The sequence below is a fragment of the Malaclemys terrapin genome, chromosome 14, assembly GCF_027887155.1.
Source record: "Malaclemys terrapin pileata isolate rMalTer1 chromosome 14, rMalTer1.hap1, whole genome shotgun sequence".
NCBI classification, from domain to species: Eukaryota; Metazoa; Chordata; order Testudines; family Emydidae; genus Malaclemys; species Malaclemys terrapin.
The window spans coordinates 1,257,040-1,280,712 of record NC_071518.1 but is presented as its reverse complement, the minus strand read 5'-3'; the positions used below and the strand labels follow the sequence as shown (position 1 = coordinate 1,280,712).

Sequence of the window (23,673 nt, the reverse complement as noted above, 5' to 3'; positions counted from 1 at the left end):
GGCCAAAAGAGCTAATGTGATCCTGGGTGCAGAAACAGGAATCTCAAGTAGGAGAGGAGAGGTAGTGGTATGACCTCTGCTGGAATCCTATGTCCAGTTCTGGCAGCCATAATTCAAGAAGGATGTTGATAAATTGGAGAGGGCTCTGAGAAGAGCCATGAGAATGATCAGAGGATTAGAAAACCTGCCTTACAGCGATAAACTCAGAGCTCTGTCTATTTATCTTAACAAAGAGAAGGCTAAGGCGTGACTTGAGTAGAGTCTAAAAGTATCTACATGGGGAACAAATATTTAATAATGGGCGTTTCAGTCTAGCAGAACAATGTATAACATGATCCAAGGGCTGGAAGTTGAAGCTAGACAAATTCAGACTGGAAACAAGGTGTAAATTTCTACCAGTGAGAGTAATTAACCATTGGAACAATTTACTGAGTGTTATGGTAGATTCTCCATCACTGGCAATTTTAAAATCATGATCAGATGTTTTTCTAAAAGATTTGCTGTAGGCATCGTTTGTGGGGAGTCCTCTGGCCTGTCTTTTACAGGACATCAGACTAGATGATCTTAATGATCCTTTCTTGCCTTGACATCTACTATGCAGCATTACCTTCAAGGAGACAGGTAACATGATGGCAGATTCTAAGACCTAAGACCCTGCACAGAGACGTAGGGCTCTTCTCAGTGATGCTGCTGTCAGGTGTTTGACATGTGCATGAAGGTGCACTGTAATTACTGCGGAGTCATACTGTTAGTTGGGTTCAGTTATTGCCAAGTAGGATTTAAGAATGGGAGCATCCCCTTTAGGGGGACAAGAAAGCGAGGACCTGCAGAGAGAACCTTGGCAACAGCATCTTCCCCATTGTGATATTTGATGTTTTACTTAATGTCCCAGCTACGGGGGCTGTGATCACATCAAAATCTCAGCTTTATTTATTTATTTATTTATTTATTTATTTATGGGGTGGGGGGGAATATGTTTCTAGCCCTTAGAGTTCTGTAGAAAAATATAGACAACATGAACCTTAACAGCTCAAAAGGCAAATAAAGACCTAAATTTGTTTAAGAACCTCATGGCTTGTTCAGTGATTGGAATTGGCTGTACTAGGAAATCTTGAGTTTGGGGAGAAAATTTTAGGGTGAAGACTATGATGTCTGGTTACAAAAATGACCAAGGAACACAAACTGCAGACAGGTGTGGGACAGAAGGTCTGGACTTCATACAGTGTGTGCAAACTGTTCAGAGCAAGGTGGGAGTTCCTGCTTGGAGGCATGTATAAAGGCAAGGAAATGGAGGGCTTTCAAGGTGAGGGTGTGGAGATCACTTCTTTGAGAGCAGTACACGGTTGAAGGACATGCGAGGAGTTTAGAGACAGTGAAAGTTCTTCTTTTGAACCTGCTGCAGTGAAAATAAATTATTCCTTGTTCCTGCAGACATCCGGAGAGGCATGCCCAGCAAGGCGCTGGTGGTGAGCAGGTCCACCCCGTTTCAGCAGTCAGCCAGCATGTGTTCTCACTGTAGTTAGTTTCACCGGCTTCTCAGATGGCTCCAGGAAATTCCAGCAGGGGCTGCAGGTGTGAAAGGAGAGTAAGATGAATTGAGCCAGCTCTGATTTTTATGGAGTACTTGGAACAGTCCAGCATCAGACAGCTGCTCCGCATGACTTTCATTAAGGATCCAAATTCTTGTGTACAAGGATTGTATGATTTATCTAGTGCAGCTATGGCTCTGCGGGCTCTGATCCCTTCCCTTAGTCACAATATTCTGCATACATGGGTCCTAGCCTCAGACTCTTGGGATCGATATTTTGGTGTCTTATCTAGATTTATAGATTATAAGGCCAGAAGGAACCACTGTGATCATCTAGGCTGACCTCCTGTATAACACAGACCAGAGAACTCCCCTGAATTAATTCCTCTTTGAACTCAAGCAGATCTCTTAGAAAAATATCCAGTCTTGATTTTAAAATTGCCAGTGATGGAGAATCCACCATGACCCTTGGTAAATCGTTCCACTGGTTAATTGATCTCGCTGTTAAAAATGTGCAGTTTATTTCTAGTTTGAATTTGTCTAGCTTCGACTTCCAGCCATTGGCATCCGAAGAAGTGGGCTGTAGTCCACGAAAGCTTATGCTCTAATAAATTTGTTAGTCTCTAAGGTGCCACAAGTACTCCTGTTCTTCTTTTTGCGGATACAGACTAACACGGCTGTTACTCTGAAACCAGCCATTGGGTTGTGTTCCACCTCTTTCTGTGCGATTGAAGAGCCCTCTAATATCAATTTTTGTTCCCAGTGTAGGGTATATATAAACTGTGATCGTCACCCCTTAACCTTCTCCTTTTTAAGCTGAAACGGTTGAGCTCCTTGAGTCCGTCATTAGAAGGCAGGTTTTCCAATCCTTATTCGTTCCTGTGGCTATTCTCTGACCCCTCTCCAATTTATCAACATCCTCTAGCTTCGCTGGAGTTCCTCATTGCATACAGAGTTACAGCCTGGTGGTAAAAATGGAGTCCTTATGGGCATATGAAGTGCTTTCCACATAACCCCAGTGTCAGGAATTTGTATCTATGGTATCCATTGGGCCCCAAACTGTGGGGCACACTCCCCTAGGGGGCTACAGAGGATTATTCGGGGGAGCATGTGGCAGGGCCAGGACAAGCTGCCACAGGGGGTGGGGAGGGAATACCACGCTTCCAGCCCTGCCCGCAGATCAGCTCTGCCCTCATTCCCTCTCTGCCCCCAGCCCACCTCCACCTTCCGCCCAAGCTCCGCTGCTGAGGAAGTCTTGGCTGTGCAGTAGTGCAGGGGGCTGTGGACAGATTCTCTTACTGGTAAGGGGGACGCGACTGGAAAAGTTTGTGCACCACTGCAATGGGCAGACTGAATTCAGAGGGCCACATTCTACCCTCCACTGCCCCAGTGTGACCCTGTATTACTACATTCAAATCCAGGGAGAGACTGTCCCTTTGTCATTAGAGTAACAGTGCCATCCTGTTTCCAAGGTTTGTTCCTGAACCTCCGCTGGTCCGGAGTTGGAGGCAATGAGGCTAGTATGTGCTGTCCACCAAGACCTCGCTCACACAGCTGTGAGTGGGCCAGTATGTATATACGTACAAGGGCTTTTGAAGTAGTCTGGATACTTGGTTTTCTCTTTTGTCCCATCTTGGGGAAAGGCGAGTGCTAAATGGGACGTATCTGTCCAGATACGAGTGTCCCGGAGGCATGGCAGACTCTGGTATTTTGTGCCTGCATTTGGCTCCTGCTCGCCTTCCTCTTGCAGCTATGTTTGGTAATTCTTTTAACATCTCTCTTTTTTAACTGACATTTACCAGTGCATCAATTATAGCGACTCCCGTGCTGGAAGGAAGGCTGCATGAGAAGAGAGGTGCAAGCCTCTGCTCTTTAACATTACTCCTTTCTTTCACAAGACCTCTTCGAGGAAACTTGTATCTCAAAGTTCTAAAAGAAGAGACTAAAGACCCCTCTTTGGGCACTGATCTTCAGTACACTGGGGAAAGGACTGGACAATGTTCAGTCAGCTATCATTCTTGATATGAAATGAGTCCCATTGATTTGTAATACTAATGTACTGCCATGAACCCACGGCCAGTATTAGTAGTATAGAGTGACTGAAGAAAAATCAACAGTGGAGGGATGGGGGCGGGAGAGGGAGCATTCTAGTTTTTTATGTTGAGCCTAAGTCGGGCATGGTTTTGGGGGAGTATCACAAAGTATAACCCTGACAGAGTACAGCAGGCATGTTTAAAACGATCCCTTTGCAGCAGGTTCCCCAAGTCCACCTGATCCCTCTGGGCTCCTGCAGACTGCCTACCCCGTCACCTCTAGGAGACGGGAGGCATGAAACAAGAACTGAAAGCAAACCAGCTCTCTTGGACTGAGCGCAGGAGGGTAGGAGTTCTCTCTCCCCAGGGTCCCCTCCATGGAATCTGAGCAGCACTAAGGGAGAGAGGGAGGGAGGTTTTTCCAATTCTGCTGCCTCCCAAGCCTCCAGCTATCCATCTTCCCTTTCTCTTTTTGTGGGACTCAAGAAGGAGAGCCCCAGTTCTGTGGCCCCTGGAAAGGCAACAAGAGAGGAGCCACATTACTATGTACCTCCTGGCTCTGCAGGTGAGGAGCCCTGATCCTTGGTACTTGTAATGGGTTAGAGAAGTGAGGCTGCCTTTTTGTGGCACTTAGGAGACCGTGGGCACAAGGACCCTTCCGTAGGGTGGTGGGTGGGAACTGGTTAGCAGATCTCATGGCCAGCAGACTGAGGGGCAGAATATGCCCACCATTGACCCTCTAAGGTTTGTTAGGGTTGGGTCTCCAATCTTGTGGGGTCCCTGGGATCTGCCGTAGCAGCCCTCCTCTCCAGCAGACCGAGGATCTTCTACAATAAAAACAGGGAGAAGTTCCGATGAGGTGAAGTGAAGTTTGCAGGCACAGTCTGTTGTGTGTTTCTAAAAAATAATAAACATTACAAAGCAGGCAATTCAGAGTGAATGTTGCACTTCCACAACAGGCTAGAGTTTCGCTTTACAAAGGCACCAAACCTTTGACTTGGACACACTGAAGATGGCTCATAGATTTTAGGCAGACGAGAGCATTTCGTTCCACTGCACTGTCACTGGGAAGTGGGAGTATAGTGTCTTAATGCTACAGTAGGAATTGGCTTCCCGCACAGTATTAGTAATAAACTTACTGTACACATTCAAAAGAACACTTTCAAATTCAAAGCAGACCTGCTAAGCTCAAGTTAGCAGTTCAAGAATTGTGTGTTAATTAACAAATTAAAGATAATTATGTGGGTAAGGTGTCCTACATTATTAATGCTATTTTTTTAAAAGCGTTGTATACATACGTGCCTGGATAAGTTTAGCTAGTTTCTGTCTTGATGCATTTATTTGTATTGCAGTAGTGTCTAGAGGCCCCAGTTGAGATCAGGGCCACACTCTCCTAGGCGCTGTACAGAGTAAGAGAGAGAGAGCCTCTGCCCTGAAGAGGTTGCAGTTTAAATACAAAAGAAAGAAAGGGTGTGGGGTTTGTTAGGAGAGGATTAAAGGGAAAGACGGAGGGGCCCCGCATTGAAGGGATGGAGGTGAGAAGAAAAGGGGAAGGGAAGGGAAGGAAGGGGAAATGGAGGATAGTGTCATTCCTTCTCTCAGTTGTTTAAAAATTACATTGTCCACAGTAATAGGCTGTGAATGTTTATTGTGCTGGTACTTATCAGAAAAGAATCCCAGACACAACCTTCCAGGACAGATGTTCGTGAACAAGAATTGGAAAGTTGGTCCATCAATCCGAGGGTCAATTTCACCATCACGCTCTTAACTGATTTCTTTCACTTAGAGAGCAACTGAGCAGATTGGTTTCTTTCAGATGAACTGTAAAAATAACATTATGCAACACTGTCTGAGTCTGTCTGAGAAACTACCGCGTTACAATGGGGGCTGTCTAGTTATCTGAGTGTGAGTCTGGTTTACTGCGGAAGTAGTTTTAACTCTACGACCTGGGTTTTAAATGTCTGGTGGTTGTTTCTTTTAAACTCTAACCTTATTGAAAGCTAATAGGCAGACACAATGGTTGATGCTAATATCTTTATTATAATGTAATATTTTGATCTAACATATAACATTTGACGGATGACTTCCTTTGTCATTCTGACATCCATCCTCCAAATGACACAACAGGGTAGGTTCCTCCACAGTCCAACTTTCTGATACAACGTTGGTGTAAGGAAAACCGCCTTGCTTGCATCTATTTGTTGCTACTTCTTGCTCTCTTGCTTGAGCAGGATTTTTTTTTTTTTAAACAGAGGACGGAATCAGGGTGTATATTTGTGGGAATAAAATAGAGAACCCAGTTTCTCAAAGGAAAATCTCTTGAGTTTTCTGATTAGCTTTTCTTCATCTGCTAAAGAGCTAGTAATGTGTAGGTCTTGTTCTGTGGCCAGGTACTAGAGATGGTAACATACAGGGGTATTTCCTCCAGGGCTTCAGAACGGTTCTAGTGTTGAAATACAATCAGCTACACACTGAGACACACTTTTGGCATTGTAATCCTTCCCCAGCTGCCCTCTTCCACAGGGACAGCAGATGGCTTTGCATTGAGACACTAGATGTTTCCTCATTGAAGGGTTGTTTTTGATCTTTGTGTGTAAGAGTAGGTGTTGTGAGCTGCATGTGTTGCTGTGGTTAGTGTGTGTACAGTAACAGGCCTTATTCCCCTGGGAAGCTTCACTTGTGACCCTTATGGTTTCTATCAGAATGTACTTCTGTCTGTTTCTACTTTATAGTGGAGCTTTGACTAAATCTAATCAATATTTTGCATTCCATGCGTGAAGAACCAGATGTTAGAAGTTTCCTATTGTTGGAAGGCAGGGTGGGAGGGCGAGGGTGAAAAGCCCCTCCAGATTTACTGAAATCGATGTTCTCTGAACGAAGTTGGTTAGTTTTCTTTAGGAACAATATCTTCTTTTGATTTTTTTTCAAGATGAATTATCGTCTAATGAAAGTTCTTGTTTAGTCTTTTGAATTTGTGCTTTGTGTAAGGGAAAATTCTCATCTGGGAAAAGCTTTACTACACGATGGACCATTAACTGTACTTATCTATCTGTGTGTTTCAGCATTTTCAGTAACGCCCCAGCTAAAAATTGCAGGTGTGTGACTTTCACCCACTTCTCTCCTCTAGTGTAATTCTGCAGTAAAATCACAGTACTGACCTTTGTTGGTTTTCCATGGGAGACTGATGTAGGTCACACAGGATTTTGACTTCACTACAGGATGCAGCAGCAAGTGATGCTGGCCTGAGAGGGCAGGGTTTCTGACTACAACCCACATCCTTAGAACGGGGAACAACACAAATGAGCCACATTTATTAAGTTGTTTTAAATATATTTTCCCCAGGATGTAAGCCTCCCTCCCCCCCCCCCGTCAATCAAAGCACTGAAATTGTGCCTCTGTCTCCCATAGAGACCATGTCCATAATACTTCTCTGGAATCTTGCATAGTGGTAGCAACACTCCCAGTCAGGAAATACCTTATGAAAGGCTTGGAAGAAAATCCCCCAATGTCAGGTTATTCTGGAATTGCCCTCTTGGGGTTTCTTGCACCGTTTCGAAGCAGCTGGTACTTGTTTCAGTCGGAGACAGGAAACTGGGCTAGATGGTCCAGGTTAGCAATTGCTACATCTGTCTCTGTTCATTCAGGGTCTTAGAATTTGAAATTTGTGCCACCAGGACTTAAGAGGCTTCTGCACTCAAGGGAGCAAATACTTTTCTTGTAGCCCCATTGAGCAAGAAATCCGGGGCTGGTGGTAGGAGTGTGTTGCAGAAATCCGAGCTGGGCAGAACAAGGCACTGGGCTGGTTGAGCTGGGCAGGACACTGTCAAATCACTCCTCCCTTACATCTTCTTTTGTTTTTTATATCTGAAGCAATTGCTCTTTTTCTGGCTATAGTGTAGGCTAAGTTAATGCACAAAGACAGTAGAGATAAGAGCAGAGGAAAGAAGAGTAAAATGCCCACGAGAGAGAGAGAGCTCGGGAAAGTTTCTTTGAGGGCACCAGAGGGATTGGTGCCTTGGTGGATTCTTCAGATAATACAGTGAATGTAATTAAATACATTATGATCCCAAATGAGACTATTCTAATTAGCTGGATCAGGAATAAATTTGTTCTCTTCGCCCACCCCTTCTGGTCAAAAGCAGCAGCTCTAGCTCCTATCCAGTTTTAAGCATGTCCTTGGCTTGGAAAGATTGTTGATCTCTTTGGCACCTTACTGCAGATCCCTGTGATCCAGACATAAAGAGCTGGGTAATGTGTGTCTTTAGCAGGACATCTGTACCCCAGCCATTGCTGGCAGGTACAACGAGACAGCTGTCTGAAGTCTAGGATAACCTCTCCTCATATAGGTAATGCTTTTTGGTGACAGAACTTGAGAATGCAGCCCAAGATTGGTTGATGTAAATTTCCCCCAAGTAGAACAAATGGAGAAGAAGGCTTTCCTGGGCTGATCTAGAAGGTGAGGAGCATGTGTTTGTGGTAAGAATGGACACTTTCAGGCTTGCGGTGCAGGACTTGGGTGATTGCTGAATTGCAGGTATGGGCGGTAATCCAAAAATGGCTTGGCTTGGGAATTCTTCCTTGACCTTTGACCTTGTGTCCCTGCTTCACCTCAGCAGGCAGGAACAAAATGCCATGGGGATGGGGAATGCTAGTGCAGAATATATGGGAACAGTACCAACTCTACCCAAAAATGAAAGAGCAAAGTGCGGCTGTGCTACGGCCCTCTGCATAGCTGAGAGGGTGAATTCTTGCCTCTGTCTTTCTCTAAGAATTCTTTGTTCCAGCCTTTGGGATTCACAGCAACGTGGTAAATTACATTTATCCCTTTCTCCAGTGTCCTGGAGACTCCGTGTCTGAGAACTGACAGGTTTCATTTGCTGATCAAGGGGGGAAAACTGTCCTCCACTGGCATTGGCTATGAGATGGCTACGGTTTGGGAGGGGGATGCTGTTCTATAGCTTACTCTGAATTACTTGAAAAGGAGGTTGTTGCTAGTACACTCAGTCTCTGGCCATTGTCTGTCCCTACCTACATCCAGCTGTACCAGGTCATCCTACGTCTTTCGTCCATTTCCAAGGGAATGGAATCTGGGGTGGTAGGCATTAAACCTTCTCTTTACAAACAAAAAACCCTGGGATGCACATACTCACCAACTCTGCTCTCATGGGCTCTTTCCAAGGTTCCTTGGATTGTTCATTGCAATCAAGGGCTGCTTCTGTTTTAGTCTTCTAAGTTTTAGTCGAGCATTTATCAGATGTAATTCTGTCTGTTGGACATAAGATCAGAGCTCCCTCTCTGATTTCCTCCCTGGAGCAGCTTTATTGAGAGAGACTCTTGCCAAATTCCACACGTAGGTTGTGAACAGTTTTTAATGTTGGATTGGTCATTTTCTTTCAGTGAAAAAGCTTGATCTCCATTGCTGCCGCTATACTGTTCCAGCACATGCTTATCTCCCTGACGACTTTCCAGGGAAGCAAAGAGTGGGAAGTTCTGTTTTAACATCCACAGGTGCAGGGAGACATGGATTTCAACTTCCTCCATCATTTACTACTTTTTTCCCTCATCTTCTCCTCTCCCTCTCTTGGGACAGCCCCAATCCCTAACATCTGTAGCCTCCCGCAAGACTTCAATGCCTTTCAGTGATCAGTTGTGGGAGAGGAGCACTGAAGCCCGATGCACATGGGGGCCCCCATCAGCCTGATGTTGTGTGGTCACGTCAAATCCCCTGTGTAGGCAGGCCGCCAAGTGAGGGACACGGCAGAGGAGGGATGGAGGCACTCAGTATCTGCAAGGATGTGTGTGATAGTGGGCTCACTTCTTTCACACGTATGATGCTCAGCTCCCTGACTTCTGTTTGCAATAGTGGACAGCCACAAGCAGTGAGTTATTGATGGCTTGTGTGGGACTTTGGATCAAAAATGAAGGTTGACCCTTACGATCAGTTACAATTGCAGGGTCTGCAGAGATGGTTTTCGGTGGGATTCAGTGGCTGAGGTATCAAGAGCTTGTCCTGTGCTGCCCTGACCACAGAAACATCATCTCACTGCAGTGCAAAAAGCAGCCTTTCTCTTGGTTCAGATCCACCCTTCAACTGCCCTTTTCCACCAGGCCTATGAAAGATAAACTTTGAGAGAGGTACGTTAACAGATCCAATCATTTTAAAAAAGAAACTCTGGAGTTCTTGGTGGCCCTTTTAGTCCTCCAGTGCAGTTTGTAGCTGAAGTGTTTTGTCTGTACTGTTAGATTACAGTCTCCTGGGGGCAGGGAATGTGTGTTTTGTACAGTGCTGAGCACACTGGCAGCCCATTAATAAAAAACCAAACCAAACAGTCATATGCCCACTTGTCTCGCTCCTCTGCCCAAAGTCAGCCCAGCCTCTCTCTAAATACCATTGCTGTCAGTCAGCACAACAGTGCCAGGAAATCCCCATTCATGGTACCTTCATAGTATTCTCCACAGAGGAAATTCTTGCTCTTGTTCTTGTTCAAGGTGTGTTTCTGCTACTGAGTTTCCAAGAAGCCTTTCTGCAGCTTGAAGTACAGTAGCCCATATAGGCTGGGGATGAGTCATTTTCTAACTCTGTCACTCATGTGTCTCTGCTTTGTTCTTCACAGCACCTTCAGCATCATGAGAGCGGGGTTGAGGGCGAAAGCTGCTATTATCACTGTGTCCTCTGTAACTATTCCACCAAGGCCAAGCTGAACCTTATCCAGCATGTGCGCTCCATGAAACATCAGCGTAGTGAGAGCCTGCGCAAACTGCAGCGCCTTCAGAAGGGCCTCCCTGAGGAAGAGGAAGACTTAGGTCAGATCTTCACCATCCGCAAGTGTCCAGCTGCTGATGCCGGTGAGTGGCATTTCTTAGCTATTGCTATTGACTGGTGTATGTTCTGATATTTGATTTGGAGAGTTAAAGAGTTCGTAGAATTTCTCAGCCAGCTTCAGAATTTCCTTGACATGGTCTTTCTCCCTCTTTCAAGGTGATAGTAGCCTTACAAGCCCCAGTCAGGATCAGAGGCCCATTGTGCTGGGTGCTGTACCAACACATCAGAAAACGTAATCTTTGCCTCAAAGAGCGTACAGTGTAGGGCCCCGACCCTGTGAAGACTTGAACACATGTTTATTTCCTATATGGGAGTTGTCCCATGGGCTTCAGTAGGACTAACTGCATGTGTGAAGTTAAGTACACGCATAAGTCTTTTCAGTTTGGGACCTAAAATAACTAGGGACATAAGAGGATGAAGGATAAAATCAAATTCAGTCAACTTTCATAGGTGGATATTTGCATTTTTTCCAGATAATTATAAATAGGGCCCTACCAAATTTACCGTCCATTTTGGTCAATTTCACAGTCATAGGATTGTAAAAATCACAAATTTCATGATTTCAGCTTTTTAAATCTGAAATTTCAGTGTGCTGTGTTTGTTGGGATTCTGACCCAAAAAGGAATTGTGGGGTGGTCACAAGGTTATTGTAGGGGGTGTTGTGGTACTGCTACTCTTTCTTCTGCGCTGCTGCTGGTGACGGCACTGCCTTCAGAGCTGGGCAGCTGGAGAGCGGTGGCTGCTGGTCAGGAGACCAGCTCTGAAGGCAGAGCCGCCGCCAGCATGGGATGGTATTGCCACCCTTACTTCTGCGCTGCTGCTGGCGGAGCGCTGCCTTCAGAGCTGGGCACCTGGCCAACAGCCACCACTCTCTGGTCGCCCAGCTTTGAAGGCAGCACACAAGTAAGGGTGGCAATACCACAACCCCCCAAAATAACCTTGCAACCCTCCTGCAAATCCCTTTTGGGTCCGGACCCCCAATTTGAGAAATGCTGGTGTCCCCCGTGAAATCTGTATAGTATAGGGTAAAAGCACACAAAAGATCAGATTTTACGGGGAGAGATCAGATTTCACGATCTGTGATGCATTTTTCATGGCCGATTATAAATAAGGGTCAGCTATGCCATGTGCCCCTCACATCTTCATTCACTGATTGATTTCCTCTGGGTATTGCAGCAGAGGTGGCTCTTGAGGAGGGGTTTGGAGGAGGAGAGGAGAGTGGCCTACAGACTGGTTCTGAAGGAATGTTCCATGTGTAAAGGGCAGTGTGGAAGAAGGCACAGTGATGTTTGTGAGAGACACTGGAAGGGAGCTGGAGGAGGGGTTCAGCAGGGTGCATAATTAGGGATGGCAAGAGAACAGGAATTCTGTTTCACAAAAGTTTGTTGAGGTTTGGACATTTTTGTGTTCTGTATTGCAAAACTGTGTGTGTGGGGCCCTTAACATCCCAGAATAGCCAATAGTCAGGCCACTCACCTGTATTATGGGAGACACAGGTTCATGTCCTTGTTCTGCTTGATTCAGAGCAGGGTCTTGAGCGGTTTCCTATGTCCCAAGTGAGTGCCTGTGCCACTGGACGACTGGCTGTTTCTCTCTCTCTGCTTTTGACCAAAAATTCCACCCTGGGCCTCAAAAACCTTTCTGATGAAAGTTTTTTGTTTTTGACTAATTAGCATTTTCTGTTTGTTTGTTTTTGTTTTGTTTTTTTAAAGTATTTGTGGAAAGATCCCTGACCAGTCCTATCATAGGGACTGATCTCAGGGTGCAGTCATCAAGACAGGGTAAACATCTGGATGAACGCTTACATTGTGTGGATAGAAAAAAAAATGCAGATCTTAGAAATGTGTTGGTGGATGAAGGGTTTGGTGGTTGCTGATATACATGTTGATCAAAGAGGAACTAAAATGCTTGAAAATACCTGAATAAGCAAAACAAAAGATCTCAAATCATTCAGGGTTAAATCTGGTTTTATAACCCGAGTAACCAGTCTGCAGGCTCAGGGGTTCTGTGGAGGCTGAGAGGAGGGAATCAAGCTCCTCACAGTTCACAACAGCAGTGAAAATATACTGTGGCTGCCACACTACCCCCGAGGCTGCAGCTCCTTGGCTTTCCTTTTGTGGGTGAGAGGAGATTGCTGGAGGCGATCTCGTGCTCCACCAGAGAAGACCTTTCAGTTTCCCAGTACAATGCATGGACGTGTAATGTACGACTCTGTGTATTTTGTAGCACATGTGAGTTTGCTAAAGGTGAAATGAAAAAGAATGACTTGGGCCCTTTATGCTATGTAAAGAAGGGTTGAAAGCCTTTTTTAAAACAACACATTTTCTTTTTCTTGTACTTTTACTTTAGAAGTTCAAGACTTATCTGTTTTTCCTGGAAGACTTTATGAATTAATGGAGAACCATTAGGATTATGACATCACAGTAGGGTGACCAGATGTCCCAATTTTATAGGGACAGTCCTGATTTTTGGGTCTTTTTCTTATATAGGCTCCTATTACCCCCTCACCCACGTCCTGATTTTTCACATTTGCTGTCTGATCACACTACATCACAGGTACTGAAGAAGTGGAACCTGACTAGCTGAGAGGGAAAGGGAATTTTGGAGAGTTTAAAACTTGTATTTTTTTCAACACTTATTTAACTAAAAGTCTTACAGACATTGGGGGAAAATCTCCCTTTGTTAAAGATTCAACAATCCTAGAATCCTAGAACCATAGGGTTAGAGGGACTGCAAGGGTCATTCTAGTCTAACCCCCTGCCAAGATGCAGGATTTGTTGTGTCTAAACCATCCAACAAAGATTGCTATCCAGCCTCCTTTTGAAAACCTCCAGTGAAGGCGCTTCCACAACCTCTAGGCAGCCTGTTCCACTGGCCTACTGTTCTTACAGTTAGGAAGTTTTTCATGAGATTTAATCTAAATCTGCTCTGCTGTAGTTTGAACCCATTGCCTCTTGTCCTGCCCTCTGTGGCCAGAGAGAACAACTTTTCTCCATCTTTTTTATGGCAGCCTTTCAAATATTTGAAGACTGCTATCGTGTCCCGTCCCCCCTCCCTTAATCTCCTCTTTTCCAAACTAAACATACCCAATTCCCTCAGCCTTTACTCATATGGCTTGCATTCCATCCCTTTGATCAACTTTGTCACTTGCATCTGGCTCCTTTCTGGTTTATCAACATCCTTTCTATACATTGGTGACCAAAATTGGATAGAGTACTCCAACTGAGACCTAACTAGTGCTGCCTAGAGCAGTACTGTCCTCTCCCAGGACTTGCATGCTATGCCTCTGTTAATGCAACCTAAATTTTTTTTTTTTTGGCAAGAGCATCACACTGTTGACTCACATGATACACCACAACTCCCAGATCCTTCTCAGCAGTGCTGCTGCCAATCCAGTTATCCCCCATTCTGTATTTGTACACTTGGTTTTTCTTCCCTAAGTGTAGCACCTTACATTTGTCTCTGTTGAATTTCATTTTGTTGTCTGTAGCCCAGTTCTCCAATTTATGAAGATCCCTCTGAATTTTAGCTCCATCCTCTGAAGTGTTTGCAACCCCCTCCTCCCCCCAGCTTTGTGTCATCTGCACATTTGATCAGTATGCTCTCTCTTCCTACGTCCAGGTCATTAATAAAGATATTAAATAACACGGGACCCAGAACAGATCACAGTGGAACCCCACTTGAGACCTCCCTCTAATCTGACATCATTCCATTAATAGTTACTCTTTGTTTGTGGTTGTTTAACCAGTTATGTATCTTAATGTTAGTTCTGCCAAACCTGCATTTCTCCAGCTTACTTATCATAGAATATCAGGGTTGGAAGGGACCTCAGGAGGTCATCTAGTCCAACCACCTGCTCAAAGCAGGACCAATCCCCAACTAAATCATCCCAGCCAGGGCTTTATATAAACAACAAGGAGTCTGGTGGCACCTTAAAGACTAACAGATTTATTTGGGCATAAGCCTTCATGGGTAAAAAACCCCACTTCTTCAGATGCAACACCGGACTCCTTGTTGTTTTTGTGGATACAGACTAATACAGCTACCCCCTGATACTTGGTTTATATAAATTGAACAAAAGGCCTCCACACAAAATCCTCCTGCTAAGATTTCCCAGGGTGGTCTGTGGTCTCTGCCTGCCTGTCCGACTGTAAGTGCTTAAGCGGGGGGGTGGCTGTTATCTTCGTGTATTGTGCAGCACTGAACCAAATAAATAATAATGAAGAGTGTACTACAGTGCATTTCAGTGCTTGCTAAAGCTGTGTCCCTGTTGTTCCTCCGCCTATTAATAGCGTTCAGGCGTTGCAGCCATCCTTTGTGTTTGCACATGGCTAGTCTGTGCTCAGGTCTTATACTGAACTCGGCTCTGTGCTGTGGAGTAGTCGGTGAAAGGAGTGGCCGTGGTGGAAGAAGTTAGCAGGGCCCTTGGACAGAGGGAGGGAGGAGGGATAGCAAGGGTGCTGTGTATCTGGAGCAAATTGAAATACTCACATCAGTTTCACAGGAAATTTCTAAATCCTTTTTTGTTCTGAAATGGAACAAAATTTTAAAATTTCCTGCAAAACAAAAATCGTATTGTTTTCAATTCAAAACCAAGTTTGTGAATTTCGACCCAGAGGAGGAAATGTGAGAGTGGCCATTTTGAATTTTCTTCAGTGCCTCAGTAGGCAAGGGAAGGAATGGATAAATTGTCCCTAAGCATCATTTGTCTTCCTATCTCTCTAGGGCAGTGGCTCTCAACCTTTCCAGACTACTCTACCTTTTTTAGGAGTCTGATTTGTCTTGTGTACTCCCAAGTTACATCTCACTTAAAAACTGCTTGCTTACAAAATCAGACCTAAAAATACAAAAGTGACACAGCACACTATTACTGAAAAACGGTGTGCTTTCTCATTTTTATCAGATAACGATGCAATAAATGGCTTGGAATAGAAATATTGTACTTACATTTCAGTGTACAGAGCAGTATAAACAAGCCATTGTCTGTATGAAATTTTAGTTTGTACTGACTTGGCTAGTGCTTTTTATGTAGCCTGTTTTAAAACTAAGCTAATATTTGGGTGAGTTCATGTACCCCTTGGAAGGCCTCTGCATACCTCGTTGAGAACCACTGCTCTAGAACAGGTACCACCTTTCTGTGTCTGTGCAATGCCCAGTATGTCTGAAAACCTCCCATCATGTAAATGATGTATTTTCCTGTCTCTGCCTGGATGTGTTTGTGTGCACACCTAGGTATTTGTGGGCTCCGTTCTATGGGCTGGTTTGCACACACTTATTTCTGTGTATAGGGGGTAGTGTGGGTGAGGCACTGAAGTGTGTGTGTGTGTTTCAGGAAGTGGTTCAGAGCAGGCCACACACACACACACACCCCCGGAGTGGCAATTTGGTTACCATAGCCTCCGTTCCCCCAACTATCCAATTAAGTCCCACATACCTAAGGGTTTGAATGACCATTCTCCCTTATGGGGGCTACTTCAATGAGCCATTCCAGTTGTGGCCCTCTCCGGCCCAAACTCTTTGTCCCTAGTCAGCATGGTTCTCCTCAGCACTTCATTGTCGGGGTGCAGGGTACTCTGTAGTCGTGCAGGGCTTGCTCCCTACGGACCCCTGAGCCTAACTCATCTCCTAGGAAGTGCTACCTCCATGTTTCTGTCACATGACCGTTAGTCACCTGACCAAGCAGAGGCCGGAGCTTGGGGCCTGTTGGGCTGGTAAGGGCGTGTCGCAGGCCCAACAAAGGGATAAGATTATTAATAAAACCTTTATTCACAGTTACAGCATTAGCAGCTGAGTGTGGCCTTGGGCGTCGTGTCAAGTTACTCTTGTAACAACCACCTTCAAAAAAACCTTTTAATCCCTTTATTAAAGACCCAGGAAAAGAAGAGAAGCCAGTTATAAAGCATTTGGAATGTAGTGTCCAGGAAGGCTTCCTTTTAAATAATATTCCTTACTCCCTTTCCCTTCAGCGACAGAGTTTATTCCCTAGGCTGGACCCGTTTCATAGGGTTTAGACGGTGTTGACAATGGTATGAGCTTTTGTGAGGAAAAGAGGAAAAGTTTAGCTTTGATGATCTGGCACTGTTGTAGTTGAAGTTGATCCTGTTTAATTTCCATAAAACAAGACAAATGAAGACAAAAAGGGAGAAACCACCAAAGCAAAAACAGAAGAATCTGTGTGGTGTTCTGGTGCCGACTTCCACTTGCAGCCTCGCTCCTGGAGAAACACCGGCCCAGCACAGGGTTTTACCAGCCACTCAGGGTATGTCTACACTGCAATTAGACATCCACAGCGGGCTCATGCCAACTGACTTGGGCTTGCAGGCCTCTGGCTGAGGGGTTGTTTAATTGCTGTGTCAGGGGTTCCTGCTTGAGCTGCAGCCCCAGCTCTGGGACATTCCCACCTCACAGGGTCCTAGAGCCCAGGCTCCAGTCTGAGCCCGAATATCTACACTGCAATTCAACAGCCCCTTAATCCGAGCCAGCCGGCATGGGCCAGCCACAGGTGTCTAATTGCCGTGTAGACTTGCTCCCAGGAATAGCAAACTTTTACTAGGGTCAAGAATCTAGTACTGGCTCATGGTATGTCTTGCCAGAGGTGAAGTGAGTTGTCTTGGCTGGCCAATCCGGACTCTTGTTAGACAGAAGACAAAAGGAGAGATGGGGAAGAGAAGAAATAAAGTAGGGAAGGAAAATGACACACGAGGGCGGGGGTGACATCAGGAACCAAGTCTCTCACCCCCAGGTATCATTCGGGATGGAGTAGAAGCTGGTGGAGGTGGTGATGATATAATCTGGTTTTCTCTCTGTGGCCCAACCTGGTCAGGATGTCTTTCAGAATCAGGACAGTGAAGGCCCAGTGAATGGTGCCATGGTGGATCCCAGGGTCTCAGGAGGCAGTGGCAGTTGCACCCATGATGGTAAAGCTTGCTCCTAACCAGTCCGCCCATCCCACTGCTCCCCTTAAGTGACTCCCAGATAAGCCATGTCCAAGGCAGGGTGGCAACTTCATCCCATTAAAATGAACCAGTTCTAACACAGTTCAGTCATTTCAACTATAAATGCTTCTTCCGTCTCTAGACTCTTTCAGCTCATTGTCATGCCAGCCCATCACTTTACCAGGAATTTGGAAAGACCCCTGATTACAGGTCTTCTAATTTTACAATCCACTCTGCACCAGACTACTTGTTTCCAAATTTTATTACTTTTACAAATGTTTTATATACCAGGCCAAGCTGGACTTTTGTTACCCTGAATAACTTTGAATACTGGCCTGTGCACAACAGACCTTAATGCCTTGCTGGGGCACAGTATGAGTGGTGGGATTATTACCTCCAGTTTGCATGTGTGCAGTTGGTTATTTGTGTGTATCAAAAAAGGGGTGTATAACACCCTGGGTTTGCATGTAGATATTTCCATGTGTCTATGTCTCAATCTCCTGATGGAACAGAGTGCCTGATTTGGCTTAATTAGTCCTCTAACAATCTACAAAGGTCAGGGCCAATTGCTTGTTCGTTTACATTTGTAATTTTGATGGTTCCTGATTGCACATTATTTGCAACTCATTCCCTCCCACCCCTTACAGAACACACACACACATATACTCCCTCTCTCCCACCAACCCCTTACCCCCCCCCCCCCACACACACACACACACACTGATGCTACAGACTTCCCAGGAACTTCTGTGCTTACCATGGAAAAGAGCTTTGGGAGCTATAGTCCACTTCCTGTGGAGGGAAAATGAAGCCACTGGCACCAGTGACACCAGGCAAGAAACCCAAGTCCCATTATCTGGGAGCTTTCCTGAGCTGGATGATTTAAGACCTTTACGCTTTTCTGCTTGCTCTGTGCAGAGTTTCCTAATGTTGTAGCAGACAGGAAGATGGGCTCACATGGGATACTCAATTAGTGTTGCTGACCAAGAACAGTGCATCTTAGGGACTAGGAGATGCTTTTCTATCTTGGATATTTTTAGGGCACCTCTCTCTATAGTATCTTAGCACATCTCTGGGCTTCTGCTATGGCTGGTATTTGTCACGCACTGCAGGTGCATTTGTTTGCTGTCACCTATGGGCCAATTTGCCTTTAATCCTGACCACTTAACAAAAAAATTCCCTAAACAATGATCAGTGAATAGAGGGAGGCTGATGAGCATGGGAGACAGAACTTCCGTAGGGTAGCCCCAGCTCCTGTGACATTAATTTCTGCAGGAGATAGTGACAACAGAACTCAGCAGTAAATTTAAATTCATTCCTTCAGCCTAGCTCTCCCCAGTAACTCCTGCATACCTCCCCACACACAGATCTCACGGGCAAAAAAATCCCTAGAAACTAACTAAGCTACTGTTTTTACAGCTGGGAAGGAAGAGTGAAGGAGGACTGTTATTTCTGTGTGCAAATACTCTTAGATATTGTGGTGGTAGCGCCATGTAAGTAGACAGGGCATGACAGAGATAAACATAAAAACTATTTTTGTCCAACCTGTGAAAGCATCTTTTCCCCAAAAGCTGCAGGTACAAAACAAGCCTTTTTAGTGCTCATCTCAGACAATTGTGCTTGAAGCTGCCATCCACTTGGTGTGGAATTGTCGGATTGGTGTTTTGTCGATGTAAATGTAGCTCACCAGTCAGTGTGTTGTATTCCCTCTGTGCCTGATCCACGCAGGATGTGAGTCTGTTACAGCCCCATATATAGCCTGGCTCTAGAGACTCAGGATTTTAGTGCGGGAGGTCCCTGAGGTCAGGCATTTTTGAATGCTAGCTAAAAATGTCCCATTCTGCCTGTTTTGATTTTGTTCTTCTCCCCTTTTCCTTTCCTTGTCCTTCCTCTCTGTTGTATGTCTTGGTGTATTGTTGCTGATCAGTTTAGGATTTATTCTCTAGAGTTTAACTTTCTGGCCTTCTTTTTCTCAGATTATTCTTCCTTCCCCTCTGTAAAATGTGTTTTTCTGCCTCATCTTTTAGCTTCCTTTTTCCCTCTCTGGTTTCCCTTCAGCATACTCTCTTTATCTGGTGTCATTTATACATATTCCATTCCTTCTATTTTTTCTTCTCTCCCTTCTGTGTTAACCTCTATTTCCTTCTGTTCTCCTCTCTTTTTCTTTCCTGATTTCAGCCCAAAGGGTCAGCTCTTCCCCTGAAAGTACTAGGTGTGGAGGATTTTCTTAAAGATAAAAGTGGGCATCTAATTTCTGTTCTTTGAATGTCTGGCCTGTTGGCAGCTTTTGGGCTGGTGACATGCTTTCTTGGGGGCTAGTGTAAGGCTATGGAACAAACTCCCACAGGGACTAAGGATCATCCCTAACCTCACTACCTTCTGCTCTAGCCCCAGGCACTCATCTTCAACCTGCCTTCTCTAGCATGAACCCAGAGCATGCACGTTTAAAACCTATCATCCCACTCACAAGTCGCCCCCGGGACGAGGATGAGAGAGAACAAACCACACAAGACAGACGTTCATTGCATCACTTTATCTTAAATACGTGTTTGGTTCCCATCACTGCAGTGTCTGATTACCCCCCAAACTATTTATCATCACAAACCCCTTGTGATGAGAGAGGGCAGCGCTGTTACCCTCATTTTACAGATTGGGAACTGATTCACGGAGAGGCCAAGTGACTTGCCCAAGGTCACACAAGAAGTCTCTGGTAGAAGAGGATGTGAACCCAAATCTCCATCGAGTCCTAGGCTAGGACCTTAACCACTGGACAGTCTTTCCTCTCTTACTGTTGTCTTGGAGGGCTCACAGCTACTACAGGGATGAGGGCTGTCTGAGACCCTACGTAGAATGGAATAGGGCTGGTACTAAACAAGAATGTTATTGCTTGCAATTTGTTTTGGACACAATAATATAAGAGTATGTGTATTGCTTCGAGAATCCTGGACTGAAACATCACCTAGAATAATTTAAAATTCCCATCCCCGACTGAGAGATTGTCCCTAGAAAAGCACTGCCTGCAGGGCACTGAATTTTGTTGCCAGGGTTCTGTATTTGACAGACTAACTCCAAAAACCAAGGAATTTTCTGGGAGAGAAATAAAGCTCCTAATGGATTTAAAGTAGGGCTTTCTTTTGACGTGTTTAGAATGATATTTACCTAGCAGCACCACATGGGCCCCCATGAGTTGATGGTGTGGCCGAATGCTTCACCATCAGGAGAGAGAGCACAGTCCCTGCCCCAGGACACTCACAATCATGTGCTACAGCTGAGGAAGGCGCAGGATAAGTCATAGGTGAAGGAGCACACCCTTTCTCTTTCATCTTCCCTTATCAAAGCAATGCAATTGGTTTGGTTTTAAATACCGAAATCTGTGTGTGAGGGGCGTGGCCGTGGGGCGCAACTACAGAGACTAGTTGTGAAAAGGGAGCCCCAAGACAGGCGTTTTGGGGAGGGATTTAAAGGAGGGCAGGAGGCTGTGTTCAAGGCTTTGTGGGGCCACCCCATGGGAAAGTCCTATAGCATTTCATAGGAAATAATCATCATTTTCTAGACTTTGTGAATCATCCCATAGAATAGACTATATTACAAATTATATCCATGCTCTAGAAATCTGTAGGATGGTTTAAAAACACCTATGGAAAGGAAAGCCTTTCCTATTCTAGTCAGTGAGTTTTAGATCATTGCTGTAGAACATATAATATAGAACCTGTGGGTGTTATTGCTATTAAATTCTATAGAACTTCCCCATGGGGGCCCAGCAGACTCAGCCAGCCAAGGACACACACTGTGTTGTGCTGCTGCACTTTTTGGTATGTTCTTTTGCTGGACTCATAGGCAAAGGGTTCCTGTAGTCTCTGCATTCCACTGAAGAGACCCAATCCCATACGGTGGGCATATCCTTTCAGGCATTCTGCTAATCTCTGCCAGAACCTTATTCTTCCAACACTCAAAGTCGTAGGCCTTTGCATGTGACGAATGAGAGCAGGGTCTCTGGAAGGAGTCCCTGAACAAATCCAAGTGTGGTCAAAAGAGCCTTTCTTGGTACAAGAAAAGAATCAGAAAATGGTGTCAGAAGGAGCATTCTTAGTCATGTATCATTCCTTCTCTGCCCTGGTCTTGTTGGAGCATCCATTCTGGTGCCAGCATCAGCAAACACCTGGGGACGTGCCTTTCTCCTCAGACTCAGGGTAGAATGGCTGCCAGCAAGTTGGGTCATTATCTCTAGATGTAAAAGTCTTAACCACTGGGGAGGTCTTCTGTTCTCAGAGCAGTTGAGAAGGGGGATTCTGGATATGTCTTCACCCCCCCCAAAGTGTTCTTACCTTGGGTTAAAATAGCAGTGAGGACATGGCAATGCTTCTTTTAACCGTTTACAACTCAACTTTAAAGGCTGTGGGTTGAACTTGAGCTCCTAAGCTGAGAGTTAAAAGCAGATTTGCTGTGTATTCACTGCTGTTTTAACCAAGTTAGCTGCCCCCCACCCCCATTCCAGTCTGTCCCTCTTGTTTGGTAGCCATTCCTGGATTACACGTTGAATGGACAGGGTGAATGGCTGTGGAAAACCTGCTACCCAGCTGGTATAGGAAGAGCAAGCAGGCTCTCCCCAGAAGGTTTAGAACAGAGCATCCCTGGTCCTCGTAGCCGGGGGAATGGGACCACCAGACAAGACACTTCTAATTTGTAGGTGTCAGTGATGTATATGAGCTAGACAGTATTATTAAAGTAGGGCTGCAACAAGTGCCTACTTTGAGTGGAAGTTTTACTTGAGTCCAGTCTCCCCACTTGCACTGTAACCTTCTAAGGCCTTGTCTGTGCTGGAATTTGCCCGGATTCCTGCTGTCACTGTAGGTGCGCTGGTACCAAGTTTAGACCAGGTAAGCTGCAATGTTCACCAGTGGAGCTTATCCCGGTTTGGAGTATGGGCCCATCCCTAATTTTGGTAATGCCTAAAATCTGTCTCTCAGATTGTAATTAAAGGTAAACTGCCCCCATAACCAAATGCAAGTATTTGGCCTTACCGAACAGAGGCAATGGAGGGTTTCAGAGAGATTCAAAAGAGTGGAATTGTCATTGTCACTCTCCTTGTGTACGCCTTTGTCTGCTGTCTATGTGGAACGTAGGTCTGTGCACACAGGCCACTTAGAAACGTCCCAGTGGCTGCAGTGGTACAATGCACCCTGGGCAGAGGAATTTCTTTTGCACCTTGCCCGGGGGCACAAGATATTTGACTAAATTCTGTTTATTAGCAATGTGTAGGCAGGGTGAGCAGCTATTCCAAACTGATTGCTCTGTCTAAACATTACCAGTCAACAAAATTAAGTCAAATCTCCTGAAGTGCAATAGAAACACCTCTGTGCAGGATAAGGGCCTTTCAGGGCAGAGCTGAAGTCTGTTGGTGAAGCCGGGCAGAAGCCTCCTTGTCTTCTCTGTATGCTGCTTTTCATGATCTTGTTCAGACTGCTGTCTTCTCCCATTCTCAGGCCTTGTCTTTGCCCCGTGGATCTGGAACAGTCTCCCCTGTCCTGTGCACTTGCCAGTCTTATTGTCCTCCTCCAAAGCCCTCCTCCAAACCAGCTTCTTTCAGCTAACATCCCCGTCACTAGCTACCTCTCAGGTGCTCCCTCCTTCCCACTTCCAGGCCTGCCCAGAATAGATTAAACCTGTGTTTATATCTGTGAAGTGCTGTGCACTTGATGCCATGTAAATACAATCAGATTATTGGTACATAGACTCTAAAGATTTGCTCTAAACTCGTTGTGAATGCCCAGTCTGTGCAACGTACCGGAGACTGGGCTAGAAAGGGCTGCTGTGTGTGTCCTGCCATGCCCCGATTGGAATGGAATCAAAGAGCTTGCTGTCTAGCTTTGGTCTCTGAAGAGGAAATCCTTTTCTCTTGTCTCCTCACCTTCTGCTGAGGAGTGAGAAAAGCTATTGTCCTCATTTGAGGAAACATTCACTCTTCAGCACAGTAACATACATGAAATAGCAACAAAGCACACTGCTCTTGGCAGTATGTGTGTATGCTGATTAAACCTACACTTCCCCTTTACCTGCAGTGTTTCTCATCCTTGTGCCAAAGCCCCAGGACACCCCCACATACAGGATTATCATGTCTTCCGAAAAAGGTTTCATTTCACTTTTGTTCCTTAAGCCATAAGAAAACTTGGTGCTTTAACCTCATGTCATTCTGTTGGGATCTCAAAGCCCCATTTCTCCAAGCTGTTCTTCCATTTCTGAAGGGTATCATGCCCCAGGTGTGACTCTCAGTTGTCTGGCAGGCCACATAGACAGCTCTGCTCTGCTCTGTGTAATCATATCCTCCAAGGGAAGGGTACAGACACCAGACTGATT

General features: G+C 45.3%; 1 protein-coding gene across 3 annotated transcripts in view; it reads left to right on the top strand.

The window, feature by feature from the left end:
• The window catches only part of ZFHX3 (zinc finger homeobox 3), a 286,964-nt gene that overhangs the window by 154,833 nt on the left and 108,458 nt on the right, over window positions 1-23,673 (top strand). For all 3 annotated transcript variants that reach the window (XM_054048756.1, XM_054048757.1, XM_054048755.1), the window contains one exon: window positions 10,176-10,407. In XM_054048756.1, the coding sequence (XP_053904731.1) occupies window positions 10,176-10,407 (232 nt within the window). The remainder of the gene's footprint in view (window positions 1-10,175; window positions 10,408-23,673) is intronic.